This window comes from Polyodon spathula, chromosome 2 (assembly GCF_017654505.1).
Source record: "Polyodon spathula isolate WHYD16114869_AA chromosome 2, ASM1765450v1, whole genome shotgun sequence".
NCBI classification, from domain to species: domain Eukaryota; kingdom Metazoa; phylum Chordata; class Actinopteri; order Acipenseriformes; family Polyodontidae; genus Polyodon; species Polyodon spathula.
Genome location: NC_054535.1, coordinates 88,674,547 through 88,687,878, shown reverse-complemented (window position 1 = coordinate 88,687,878; position 13,332 = coordinate 88,674,547). Strand labels below are relative to the sequence as shown.

Below are 13,332 nucleotides of genomic sequence, written 5' to 3'. Positions count from 1 at the left end.
ACACATGCACACAGTGGTTTGCAGAAGTATTCATCCCCCTGCAAAGTTTTCACATTTTGTTGGCACCTGAGCGTACTCCACGACACTTTCAGATTAGACTTAGAATCTACACAAACTACTCTGCATTGATAAAGTTAAAAATGCATATAATATAATATAAATAAATAAGATTTACAGAGAAAAACAGATTAATCTCAGTTGCAAAAGTATTCAACCCCTTTGCTACTGCAGCCCTAAATCATCTCAGTTGCAAATGATTTGTTTGAAAGGCCACACAATTAGTGAAATTGTTTCAGCCTTCAGCCTTTCAAGCTGCAACTCACATAGTGATCCAACAAAGCAACCATGAAGGCCAAGGAGCTTACAAAATATGTCAGGGATATAGTGGTAGAGAGTCACAGAACAGGAGAAGGGTACAAGGAAATTTCAAAGGCGCTGATTATCCCTCTCAGCACAGTGAAGTCCATCATTAAGAAGTGGAAGATGCATCATACCACCCAGACACTACCCAGATCATGTTGCCCTCCCAAACTGAGCAGCCAAGCAAGCAGGAAACTGGTTTGGGATGTCACTCTGAAGCCAACAATGACCTTGAGAGATCTGCAAAGTTTTGCGTTTGAGATGAGAGTCGGTGTTCACACATCAACAATAAGACGCTCCCTTCACAAAGCTGGCCTGTATGGATGGGTGGCAAGAAAGAAGCCATTACTCAAAAAAAGCCTCATCTTAGAGCACGTATGGAGGTTGCGAAAAAGCATGTAGGTGATACTGCAGACATGAGGAAAAAGGTTTTGTGGTCAGACAAGACAAAAATTGAACTTTTCAGTCTAAATTCCAAGTGTTACATCTGGAGCAAGCTCAACACTGCACATCACACAGTCAACACCATCCCAACTGTCAAGCATGGTGGTGGCAGCATCATGTTATGGGGATGCTTTTCTTCAGCACGGACTGGGAAGCTTGTCAGGATAGAGGGGAGTGGATGGAGCATAGTACAGGTGAATCCTTGAGGAAAACCTGTTGGAGTCAGCCAAGACTCTGAAACTGGGGAGGAAGTTTACATTTCAGCAAGACAATGACCTGAAGCACAAAGCCAAAGCCACACTGGAGTGGTTGAACAAGAAGAGAATTCGTGTTTTTAAGTGGCCCACTTAAAGTCCTGACTTGTATCCAATTGAAAATTTATGGCCAGACTTGAAGATTGCAGTCCATCGACGATCCACAACAAACATATCAGAACTGGAGCACTTTTCCCGTAAAGAATGGGCAAAAATGTCATCATCCTACTGTGCAAAGCTAGTAGAGACCTAGCCAAAAAGACATAGCAGTAATTGTTGCAAAAGGTGCTTCTATCAAGTACTGACTTGAGGGGCTGAATACTTATGAAACCAGTAAATTTCATTTTGTACATTTATCTTTGTGAGTTTTGCTGACATTTAACCTCCTCCTTATATACCAGTGTTCAGTTTAAACACTACAGCTTTGAATAAAAAAAGTTTGTTTGAAAAACTGTGCATAGATTATTTGTAATTCAACAAAATGTGACGTTAGTGGTTGGAGGTGAATACTTTTGTAAACCACTTTATGTATATAAATAATACTTGGAGAACCGTCTCCCCTGTCTCTGATTATATCCACTCGGAAGGCTGTTTGCCACCTGAAATTAAACTGTGCAAGAGAACAATTAGTTTATTGCCCAGAGTTATTGGTGTGTTCCTTGTTTTGTTCCTGTTATCTTTGCTTGCAGCTGAACTCTGTTGAAATAACTGCAATGCTACTGGCATTGGAACACCAGATACTGAGGAGAAATTGTCATTGAGGGTTAAAAACAGTGGAAAATCTACCCACTGAGATTGTTATCAAGCAATAAACAAGTATATTATTACCTTGCATGTGCATGTATCTGATTGTGTGAAGGCTGTGGATAACTTGTAATTTTATGAACAAGCAAATTCCTTTAAATTCTATCTGTGGCCATTTTTAAAGCTACTTATAACTACAAAACTCACCTATTCTGTCACATTCCGAATTAAACTGTTTTGTAACAATCAGGTGTTTAGGAAATGTATCTGCTAATAAAACCTGAATGAAATTGTCGCCAAATGGACTGAACAGCTGTGATTGCTTCAGACAGGTAACCTCTCAGTCAAGGGACCTCTGTCACTGGCCTGTGTTATAAAAATAAAAATAGACTGTCTGTTAAGGTTTGGAGCAGTTACAAAAGTAAACCATTGCAATGGACCAGGTAGAGTAAACATTGTTTTTCTCAAACCTTACCTTTTCACACCTTCCAGCAATGGAGCTTCTTGCGTCATCTTGCAAGACAAAGGCCACCTCCCGTAGACCATAAATACCCACCTAACTCTGCTATGATAGCCAGTAGTCAAACAGATTCCTGCTGAGCAGATAAACATGCAGATCAATCAAAAACTCTGGGCGCTCTTCCGCATCGCTTTGCCAATGATTGCCTTGGCAGTTATATGCTTAGGAGCTTTCCTTTTATCCATAACAAATATTGCCAACTATAAAATAAAACTAATCTTTGCCTATATTTTAATTGCATGTGGGTTACTTGTCTTGCTGGCTGGGATTTTCTGGAGCGTCTACCATGGAATGAGACAGAAAAGCTTCATACAGAATGTGCTACATCCCAGACGATGTGAGGTGCACATCAACACTGTGGACAGGTAAGTAATGTATGCTGGCACCAGAGGCATGAATTAATAGATAAAACCAGGTATATTCATTGGAATGTAGCTCAGTGTCAATAAACTGCAAATTAATAATGTATAGAGGTATGAAATAGGAAGTATACCACGTTCACTCTTCATGAGGGAATGTCCCCAGTGTGTATGTGCAATGGCTGCCTCCTGTCACATTGTGATCCAGGTTTATTCCACTAGTGCTTTGCCTTGTCTATAATAGCTCTCCTTCAGTGGCAAGGGGGTGGAACATGCTGTGCAACTTCCTGTCTAACTATAGATGCTTGATAAGATGAAGAATGTCTGATGACTGTTTAATCACACTAACAGTGGAGTGTGTCTTGAGGCATTGAATACATCCAGTTTCTTGGATAAAGGTCTTATCATCTCATAAGGGCAATTACTTCCTTAACTGGAGCCATAGCTGGTGCACTGACTGTTACATATAGTTTATTTTTATAGCACTGGCCAGTGCAACTAGAGATATAGGGACCTTAATTGGTCAGGCCCCACCACCAGTTGCCCATAATGAAAGTGCACTCTAGCTGCATGACTTATTTTTACGAAGTATTAACTACTAGATTTTAGTGTTTAATATTCAACAATGAAGGCTTTTCATTGACTAGTACAATATAAAAAAATGTCTACCAATGGGGCTCCCAAGTGGCGCATCCAGTAAAGGCACTCTGCCAGGAGTGCAGGATGCGCCCTATAGCTTGGAGATCGCCGATTCAAATTCAAGCTATGCCACTGCCAACCATGGACGAGAGTTCCCAAGGAGCAGCGTACAATTGGCCAAGCACTGCCCAGGGGGGGTAGGGGTTAGGTCAGCTGGGGAACCCTTTGCTCACCGCACACCAGCGACCCCTATGGCTGGCCGGACACCTTCAGGCCGGTCTGTACGCAATTCAGAACTGCGTGGTCCTCCAACGCTGTAAGTTCTGGATATGGTTGCATGGTGGGCTTGTAGAGCGAAAAAAGAAGACGGTTGGTGGCACTCGTTTGGAGGACACGAGTGCTTGTCTGTCTCCTGAGTTAATAAAAAAATAGCTGCCATTGAAATGTAAACTACTCTTAGCTGAAAAAGATCACATAAGAACCATCATTCATAGTGTTACATGTGAAGACAAAAAGCAGAGCAATGTTTCTTGTGAGCATTTTCAGGTAAGCAGTGCAAGAAAATCTATTGTGCCTTCAGTAGCATAAAAAGGGTCACCATTGTCTTCTCAGAGAAATGGTGCAGATGTGAAAAAAATCACTTCCTAAAGTACTGTGCTGTGGAAATTAATTGTATTGTTGTTCAGTTAATCATATGCTGCATGCTATATAAATAATGTATATTATTTACATTATAATGTAAATTATTACAAATGTATTAAAAAAAAAAAAAAAGTTTTTATACTATCTTTTTCCAATTTCTTTTCAGACCAGACTTCTATCCCCCTTCATATGAAGAATCTGTTGGACGCAACCCTGAGGATCTTGTAGAATGTGTGGTCATTGATGAGGAACAGAGATGCAACATTCCTCCCCCACTGTACACAGAGAACAGTTCAGACATCCGGGAAGGCGTCTACAACAGTGAAGAACAACCTCCATCCTACAAAGAGTCTATGCTACAATCCAATAGGCTGGGTGATCGTTACACCAAAGAGAGCGTAAAACCAAGGGAAACCCAATCTGAATGGGATTAAATGACTCCGACAAAGAACTTTCAAAATAAGTTAATATTTTACAACTCGGGTGGTTATTTTACCAGCCAGTACACATTCTGTCACATTTATGCTGTGATATGCATGTCATATCAGCAATGATAACATGCTGGTTGTGAACGAAAAGTCTCAAGAGAGGTGCAAGCTGTTGAGTGAGATGGACATTCTGTGTGGGTTTACCTGGGTTCAAAACACATGGCTTTACAGTCAACCTAAATGACCAATGCCTGTTTAACCCTTTGTGACTGCCTTATTCTGCAACTCGTTTTAAAATTTGTCAATACCAAAATGTAAAAAGATGTGCAATGTATGTCCAGCACTTTCAACTTCAGAAGTGCTGTTGGACTATATAGTTATGGAAATAGGCAGGCAACTGGAAACATTAAATTAGGAAGAATATGCTCAATGCATACCCTACTTCTTTAATGACATATCTAGAAACATAACATGTCTCAGTGTTGCTAAATTCACAGAAACAGGACTGTACTTCTACTTCTGTGATTCACAATGCTTTGATGAATTTACAATGCACCCTACATTCAGTATATCAGGGTAGTTAATAAAAGGGTATTTGGGAGAAGATAAGTCAAATGGTCTTTAATGAACTGCACTGCTTAAGAGGAGATAATAAAATATTTGTTTAGACAATCCAAGAAATAATTGCAATGACATTGTTTTGATTAGATCTGAGTAAATTTCTGCAAATGGAAGATAATGCTGTATTATAGTATAAAATAATATATTGGAGGATTTCTTGTAAATAGGAAAAACAAATTTATAGCAACACTGGTAATGAATACTTGAAGAGATGCATCCTCCTTTACTGTTATCAATGTACACTTTATCAAATAATACATTGTTTACAATGTATGAATGCTGAGTGTAAATAAGAAAATAACAAGGACATGTTTGCACTGTGTACAAAGAAAATGGAAGTATTGTTACATTGTAAATAAAATGAAGATTTGCTTAATAAAAAGTGTATTAAATATTGTATTTTGACACTTCCTTGCAACATCTTTCTGTGGCAGCCGAGACCTCTTCTACTTAACGGTCCAGATCGCTATCCAAACTACGCCAGCTGTAGTTTAATGAGGAATAGAACCTCCAATAACCTTATCTATATGACAGCAATATTTTGGGTAGCCCTCTCAAATAAATGAAAAGACAAAAGAATGGAAATTGGTTGTGCTCTTTTCAGCAAAATCTTATAGACAACAAAATAACAAAACTAAAATCAATTGCTGCAGTGCAATAAAAAAAAAACACAATCTTAACCATATACAGTATCTTGCACTAAAAATAATTGTTTACTTCTTGTCCCCAGCAACACCTAGAGGAGAGATAGAGAAACATCAATTCAAGTACACCGAACAAAAATATAAACGCTACATGTAAAGTGTTGGACCCATGTTTCATGAGCTGAAATAAAAGCTCCCAGATATCTTCCATACGCACAAAAAGCTTATTTCTCTCAAATTTTGTGCACAAATTTGTTTACATCCCTGTTAGTGAGCATTTCTCCTTTGCCAAGATAATCCATCCACCTGACAGGTGTGGCATATCAAGAAGCTAAATAAACAGCATGATCATTACATAGATGCACCTTGTGCTGGGGACAATAAAAGGTCACCCTAAAATGTGCAGTTTTGTCGCACAACACAATGCCACAGATGTTTCAAGTTTTGAGGGAGCGTGCAATTGGCATTCTGACTGCAGAAATGTCCACCAGAGCTGCTGCCAGAGAATTGAATGTTCATTTCTCTACCATAAGCTGCTTCCAATGTCATTTTAGAGAATTTGGCTGTATGTCCAACCGGTCTCACAACCACAGACCACGTGTAACCACGCCAGCCCAGGACCTCAACATCCGGCTTTTTCACCTGCGGGATCGTCTGAGACCAGCCACTCACAGCTGATGAAACTGTGGGTTTGCAAAACCAAAGAATTTCTGCACAAATGTCAGAAACCGTCTCAGGGAAGCTCATCTGCGTGCTCATCGTCCTCACCAGGGTCTTGACCTGACTACAGTTCAGCATCGTAACCGACTTCAGTGGGAAAATGCTCACCTTCGATGGCCACTGGCACGCTGGAGAAGTGTGCTCTTCACGGATGAATGCCGGTTTCAACTGTACCAGGCAGGTGGCAGACAGCGTGTATGGCGTCGTGTGGGCGAGCGGTTTGTTGATGTCAACGTTATGAACAGAGTGGCCCATGGTGGCGGTGGGGTTATGGTATGGGCAGGCATAAGCTACGGACAACAAACACAATTGCATTTTATTGATGGCAATTTGAATGCACAGAGATACCGTGACGAGATCCTGAGGCCCATTGTCGTGCCATTCATCCGCCGCCATCACCTCATGTTTCAGCATGATAATGCACGGCCCCATGTCGCAAGGATCTGTACACAATTCCTGGAAGCTGAAAATGTCCCAGTTCTTCCATGGCCTGCATACTCACCAGACACGTCACCCATTGAGCATGTTTGGGATGCTCTGGATCGATGTGTATGACAGCGTGTTCCAGTTCCCGCCAATATCCAGCAACTTTGCACAGCCATTGAAGAGGAGTGGGACAACATTCCACAGGCCACAATCAACAGCCTGATCAACTCTATGCGAAAGTAATGTGTCGTACTGCATGAGGCAAATGGTGGTCACACCAGATACTGACTGGTTTTCTGATCCACGTCTCCCCATCCTTTGATGATGTATCTTCTTCTGCAGAGGGAAACTGTGAGGGGAAGCTTTTTTTAAGGTATCTGTGACCAACAGATGAAGATCTGTATTCCCAGTCATGTGAAATCCATAGATTAGGGTCTAATGAATTTATTTAATTTGACTGATTTCCTTATATGAACTGTACCTCAGTAAAATCTTTGAAATTGTTGCATGTTGTGTTTATATTTTTGTTCAGTGTAATAAATAGAAAAGGCAGTCAAGCACAATGTGTGATAAAATAAACAAAAAGAAACCACACTTGAATAATATATATTAAGATTTCCATTACATGAGAGAAGATGCTGAGCTTGATGCTTATTTGAACTCGGCTCTCGCCAATATAAGCACCAACTAAGACGTAGCTTTACATTAAACTAATGTGATCCATCTGCGTCTCCATCCATTTGCGTTGTTTTCCATCTGATGATGTAGATATCCTTCGGTCTGGTGTTGATTGTTGAAGTGTAATGCTGGCTCCAGGGATGAGCTCATTTTCCGTCCCCAGCCCATCAGCACACACAACGGCTGCGATGCTGGCTCCAGGGATCAACCCAGTGCGGTCTCCCCAGCGCATCAGCATGACAGATGTCTAGATTGAGCTAAATAGGGTACATCTCTGGGGTCTTCAAGTGGGCACCTTCCATCCTCTGTGTTTTGTTGACTAGCCCACGACACCTCAAGAGGGCTCAACAGTGATTCTGGCGTCCCAGCATCACCCCCCTCCATCCCCCACTCAGCTCAGCCCAGCTTACTTGCCTGTACATCAGCGTTGCTTTCTTTCTATTGTGCTTGATATCCCCATCCAGAATCTTTCCGTCTCAACCACAGACAGTTGCTGCTCCTTTCTGCTGCTTCAGATAAGTTCTTCACTGTGCGACGCAACTCTTGGCCACTGAACCCGACGCCTCTGAGAAACCAGGTTGTAGAGTGTGCCACAAATCCTCGACAACCCACCTCCACTGGGTAAACTCGGACTCTCCATCCTCGCTCTTCCGCTTCAGCAGCTAGTTGAGCTTACCAAAGTTTCTTCCTTTCATTCGCCTCATCCACAGCATCGTCCCATGGCACTGTTAACTCTACCAGATGAACAAGGCATGCTGATCCAGACCACAAGACAATGTCTGGTCGAAGGTTAGTGGTGGCAATCTCAGTTGGAAAAATAAGCCAATGACCAACATCTGCCAGCATCTTCCAGTCTCTAGCAGCTTCCAGTTGTCCTGGGCGAGGCTTGGTTTTAACACCTTTTCTTGGTGGTTGCTCTTAAAGTGTACCTACATAACTAATCACCACACCAGGCATAATAGTGCCCAATTCTAAAAGAAACACACAACCCAGCACCCGACTTGACTCAATGTTCAATGCTCGGTAGAGCAGAGCAGCCACAATAGCGATGTTCTCCCTCGCAGTTCCTATAGACACACACACTAAAAGATAGCTAAATGCCACATGGCATTATTAAAACTATAAAGACAAACAAAACCATATACACAAACTGAAATGAAGGACACAATAATTACAAAAGCAATGTGCAAAATATAAACACAGGGAAAGAAAACTACCAGAAACAGTGGCTAGCGGCGTTCCACTTCCTACAATAAATGAAAGAAACATGGTTACGTCGCACCGCAACACTTTTAACACAGCGATTACATTAAAACCCTGTTTACATTACCTGAGGAGAGATTGGAATACTGACACCCAGAGCATGTCCGTCGACTCGCCCTACAATATACCAATAAACAATACAATAAAATCAGAACACCAAAAGATTATTACATTTAACAAAGATTCAGAGGGAGCAAAACAATAATGCAACTGGCTTACCTCGTCATAGGGGGAACCAAGGGAACCACAGGAACACCGAAACACAGGTATATCAATTACCTCGCTCTGCTTCACCCTTGCAGTGCCGGTATTTATAATGCCGGCAATACACACTTCCTGGTTCCCACAGTCCCAACCGCTACATTCTAGCCCCCCCCCCCCCCCCCCCCCTTGGACTTCCCTTACCAAGATCTCGTGACCATGGCAAAAGTCATCTTTTGAGGGGCGGCACCTTGGTGAGGGGCGGAAGTACGAGTATGTAAATTCCAGCCACTGGAGTCAAGTGAAGGATAAGGACACTTGTCAGTTGGGGATTGGTGTTCCACTGACTACAGAGGCGGGACATTACATACTAAAGGGAACGTACTACTGTGTTCGGGGTTGGTCCGAAAGTAAAATAGGAGGAGTAACGGGTAGAGGGAGAGACTAGGTTGGTGCAGCGGGATTTTTTAAAAAAAAAACACTAACATTTCTTTGGTCTTTTTTTGTTTATGTATGGTTCGCCACGAAGACGATTAAAGACGAGTTAGCACGGTCTGTTTTGGATTTCACCCCTGCACTCCTTCCTTCACACCATTTTGTTTTCTTTTGTTATTTAATTATTTTGTTGTGTATAGATAATAAAAATAAATTATTTTATTTCTGTACACATAAATTACTGTCTGGACATTCCATTTAATACACTCTCGCCTCACAATGCCATAGGGTTCTAAATATCCTGAACCCTGTGGTTCTTCAAGTAGACCAATTGCCCTTCCTCTAGTCTCATGTTCCGGACCTTCTCATTATGCCTTCTCACCCTCCACTGTGCCGCATCCACCAGGCACTTGAGTCTCCCCAAAAACTGTTTGCAAATTCTCTTGATGTTCCTCTACCCAGTCCTCCACGGTGCCCCTGGCTGGCTCCACTTCTCCAACTCCAAGCCAAGAATCTATGGGTTTATAGGGTTTTCTTCCAAATAACAGAGAGTAAGGAGACTGACTAGTACTCTGGTGAACAGACGTATTATATGCAAACAACATTTGGGGAAGGTGAACAGCCCAGCAATGTTTCTTCTCTTTAGGGAGTGTCTGCAAAAAGTCATGAAGCGTGCAATTAAACCTCTCACATTCGCCGTTCCCCTCAGGATGGTAAGGAGTCATTTGACTCTTCTACACCCCATAAAGTTGGCAGAGCTGGTGGATCAAGGTGCTTTCAAAGTTTATTCCTTGATCCGAATAAATTCTCTCAGGCACTGCAAAATGAAAAAAACATTCCTGCACTAGTACTTTAGCCACCATACTAGCTTGGCGATCCTGAGTTGGCACTGCCTGTGTATACTCTGAAAACACACTCGTCATTACTAAAGGGCTAGAGGGCTCCAATACAGTAAAGTCATTGGCCAAAACTTCTAGAGGCCTTGAGGCAAGTAAATTCCCAATGAAGGTTTGGATCTAGGACAATGTACATTGATTGCATTGTTCACACCAGTGCTGAACATCCTTCCCCATAACTGGCCAAAATACCTTCTGCTGAACCAGGTACATAGTTTTCTCCACCCCTTGATGGCCATGGTCATCATGTGAACTAGTAAGCACTTCTTTCTGAAGAATTTAAGGTAGTAATTGTTGTAAACACTTCTTACCTCCTCCTGAAGGATATGCAGCACAATACAGCACATCTTGCTTCTGCTCAATCCGTTCCCACTTACGCACAAATTAAAACACTGGCTTTAACAGCTTTGTTCTCTTGGCGTGGTCTGGTTCATAACTCCATCTCCAAAAATCACAGAAACATCCAATCACAGGGTCCTGGGCCTGTAAGGTGGTGAGATCAGCCTTCTGTCGAATAGGCAGAGCCGTGATGGTGCATTGATTTGCTTCCCCTGGCCTGATGTATTGACAATGTCCAGAATGACATTGTTCTAAAATAAGGGGCAGACGTGGTCCCACAACCACTCCAGCCTCAGCAACCATAACATCTTCCTCCTCATACTGCTGAGACAGAGCATTGGCATTGCCATTAAGCCGACCAGGGCAATAATTAATCTCGAAGAAGAATGATGCCAGTTGCGCCACCCATTGCTGCTCTAGTGGCCCCAGCTTGGCAGTCTGCAAATAACTGAGAGGGTTATTATCAGTGTATACCAGGCAATGCTGTCTGAGCAAATACTCCCTGAACTTTTCCGTCATGGCCCATTAAGGGCCAATAGCTCCAACTTCATGGAGCTATAGTTCTCCATTTTCCGCTCTGTTGGTCTCAAACCACAACAATGAAAGCAATGGGATGTAGTTTTCCATCTTGTTCCTGGGACAGAACAGCGCCAAGCCCTTGATGACTGGCATCTGTCTCCAAAACAAAGGCCTTAGAAAAATCAACATAAGCCAAAACTGACGAAGAAACAAGTTTAGTTTTTAGCGCCTAAAAACAGGCATTGCACTCTCTAGTCCAGATGCTCTCTGTAATAACCCCTGGGCCTCTCCGCCCCATTTTGTCTGCTCCCACTAACTCAGCCACTACCTGATGAAGGGGGGGCAGCCAACTTGGAAAATGCCTCAACAAACATACTGTTATAACTGCAGAATCCCAAGAATGACCGGAGCTCAGCAAGACTTCTAGGCCACTTTAATTCTGAAACAACGGTGATCTTCTCAGGGTCAGTGGCTACACCTTCACGGAAAACCAAATGCCCCAGATATTTAACTTCTGTACAGAAGAAACAGCACTTACTGAGATTAGCCTTAAGGACCTGATGTTTAAGGTGACTAAGGACCATTTCTTGAGGTCCCAGGTGCTGTTCAACAGTGGAGGAAAACACAACCTCATCATCCAGGTACAAGAGGAGGAACTGGGAGCTCTGATCTCCAAACAGTTACTCCATTAGTCGCTGGAATGTGCCAGGGGCATTCCAGAGTCCAAAAGGCATCCTATTAAACTCAAACAGACTAAAAGGGGCACAAAATGGCATTTTATACCGATCAGGTTCTGCTACCGGAACTTGTTTATATCCATTTGCTAAATCAAGGGTAGAGAACTAACGGGTGCCTGAGAGGGCATCCAAGGATTCTTCGATATGGGGTAGGGGTAAGCATCCTTCCTGGTCCGGGCATTAAGTTGCCAGTAGTCAGTACAAATGCGCAGACTGCCATCTTTGAGTCAGTAAAATAGGAGACGTGTAAGGGCTAGTACTCTCACGAATACCTGGCTCTCTGTCAGAGTATGTCCGCCGACACACCCTACAATATACCAATAAACAATACATTAAAACCAGAACACCAGAAGAGTACTACATTTAACAAAGATTCAGAGGGAGCAAAACAATAGTGCAACCGGCTTACCTCATCACAGGGGGAACCACAGGAACACCGAAACACAGGTTCATCAATTACCTCGCTCTGCTGCACCCTTGCAGTGCCGGTATTTATAATGCTGGTAATACACACTTCCTGGTTCCCACGGTCCCACCCACTACATTCCACAATAACGTACATTTTTATATTGGTACATGGCAATTTGAAGCTCTACATTTCTATAAAATAATGCATATAAGAAGAGTGGCAAAACCGGCAGGAACTGTTTCTCCTCATTGTGCCACAGCAAACCCTACTGGCCAGGCGTCCAGTGAGCTCAAAGGTGGACCGTATACAGGTCTGGCCTTTGTCCTCCAGAGGTTGGTAGCTCACTGACATCCACTTTCGAGTACCTGGGTGAAAACGGAAGCTTGTTTGGTCGTGGGATTGGAGGAACCCACTGAGCTTCCAGGTCTCTGGAGCCATGTGGGGAATTCAACTCAAACAGTACTCATGGATACCATTATATGCATGGTTTATACTATAAATACATACACTGCTGGTTTATTTTGTGGAATATTACACACATTCAATACCTCCATGCAATCACCTGGAATATACAGCCTTATTTTAGAATGGCAATCGTTGTTATTGTACATGTCTTAATCTCTGAATGAAAATGCAGTCATAAAATGAATCTGAAAAACAATGATATTGCATTTTTGAAATCAGGGATTTCTGCAAGAGAAAAAACATTGCTCAAGCAAAATACAAGGTCTAGCTTTGAAAATACCTACCATAGCACTATCAGTAGGGTAGCCAGGGTGGCACTGCAAGGTTGTGAAAATAAAGTTATTTAGGCAATATTGGGTGTGGAGACACCGACTTAGCGACTCCTATCATCTCTGTATCATTTTCTAGTCAGCTCTGTCCTGCCTATTGTAACTGAAACTGCCTTGCAAAGGGAAGCTGAAGCCCTTATGTTTTACACAAAAGACAGCACATTGATTGTCAAACCAGTACATGGTATAATGATGAAATAGAACAAAATAGATCTGTTTTGACCTGGCAATCTGAACTACCAGTATATCATATTTTCAAA

At 42.3% G+C, this 13,332-nt stretch overlaps 1 protein-coding gene across 1 annotated transcript; it reads left to right on the top strand.

The window, feature by feature from the left end:
• The first annotated feature begins 2,412 nt into the window (after window positions 1-2,412).
• LOC121327120 (transmembrane protein 252-like) lies at window positions 2,413-4,396 on the top strand. Its single transcript, XM_041270934.1, has 2 exons — window positions 2,413-2,687; window positions 4,129-4,396. Exons 1-2 carry the CDS (start codon window positions 2,413-2,415, stop codon window positions 4,394-4,396), a joined length of 543 nt encoding a protein of 180 aa, XP_041126868.1.
• Window positions 4,397-13,332: the final 8,936 nt, after the last annotated feature.

Bases quoted from the DNA above. Each gene is read 5' to 3' on its own strand.
- LOC121327120 (XM_041270934.1), top strand. From the start codon at position 2,413: ATGCAGATCAATCAAAAACTCTGGGCGCTCTTCCGCATCGCTTTGCCA. The intron at 2,688-4,128 runs GTAAGTAATGTA...ATTTCTTTTCAG, and splicing joins CACATCAACACTGTGGACAG to ACCAGACTTCTATCCCCCTT.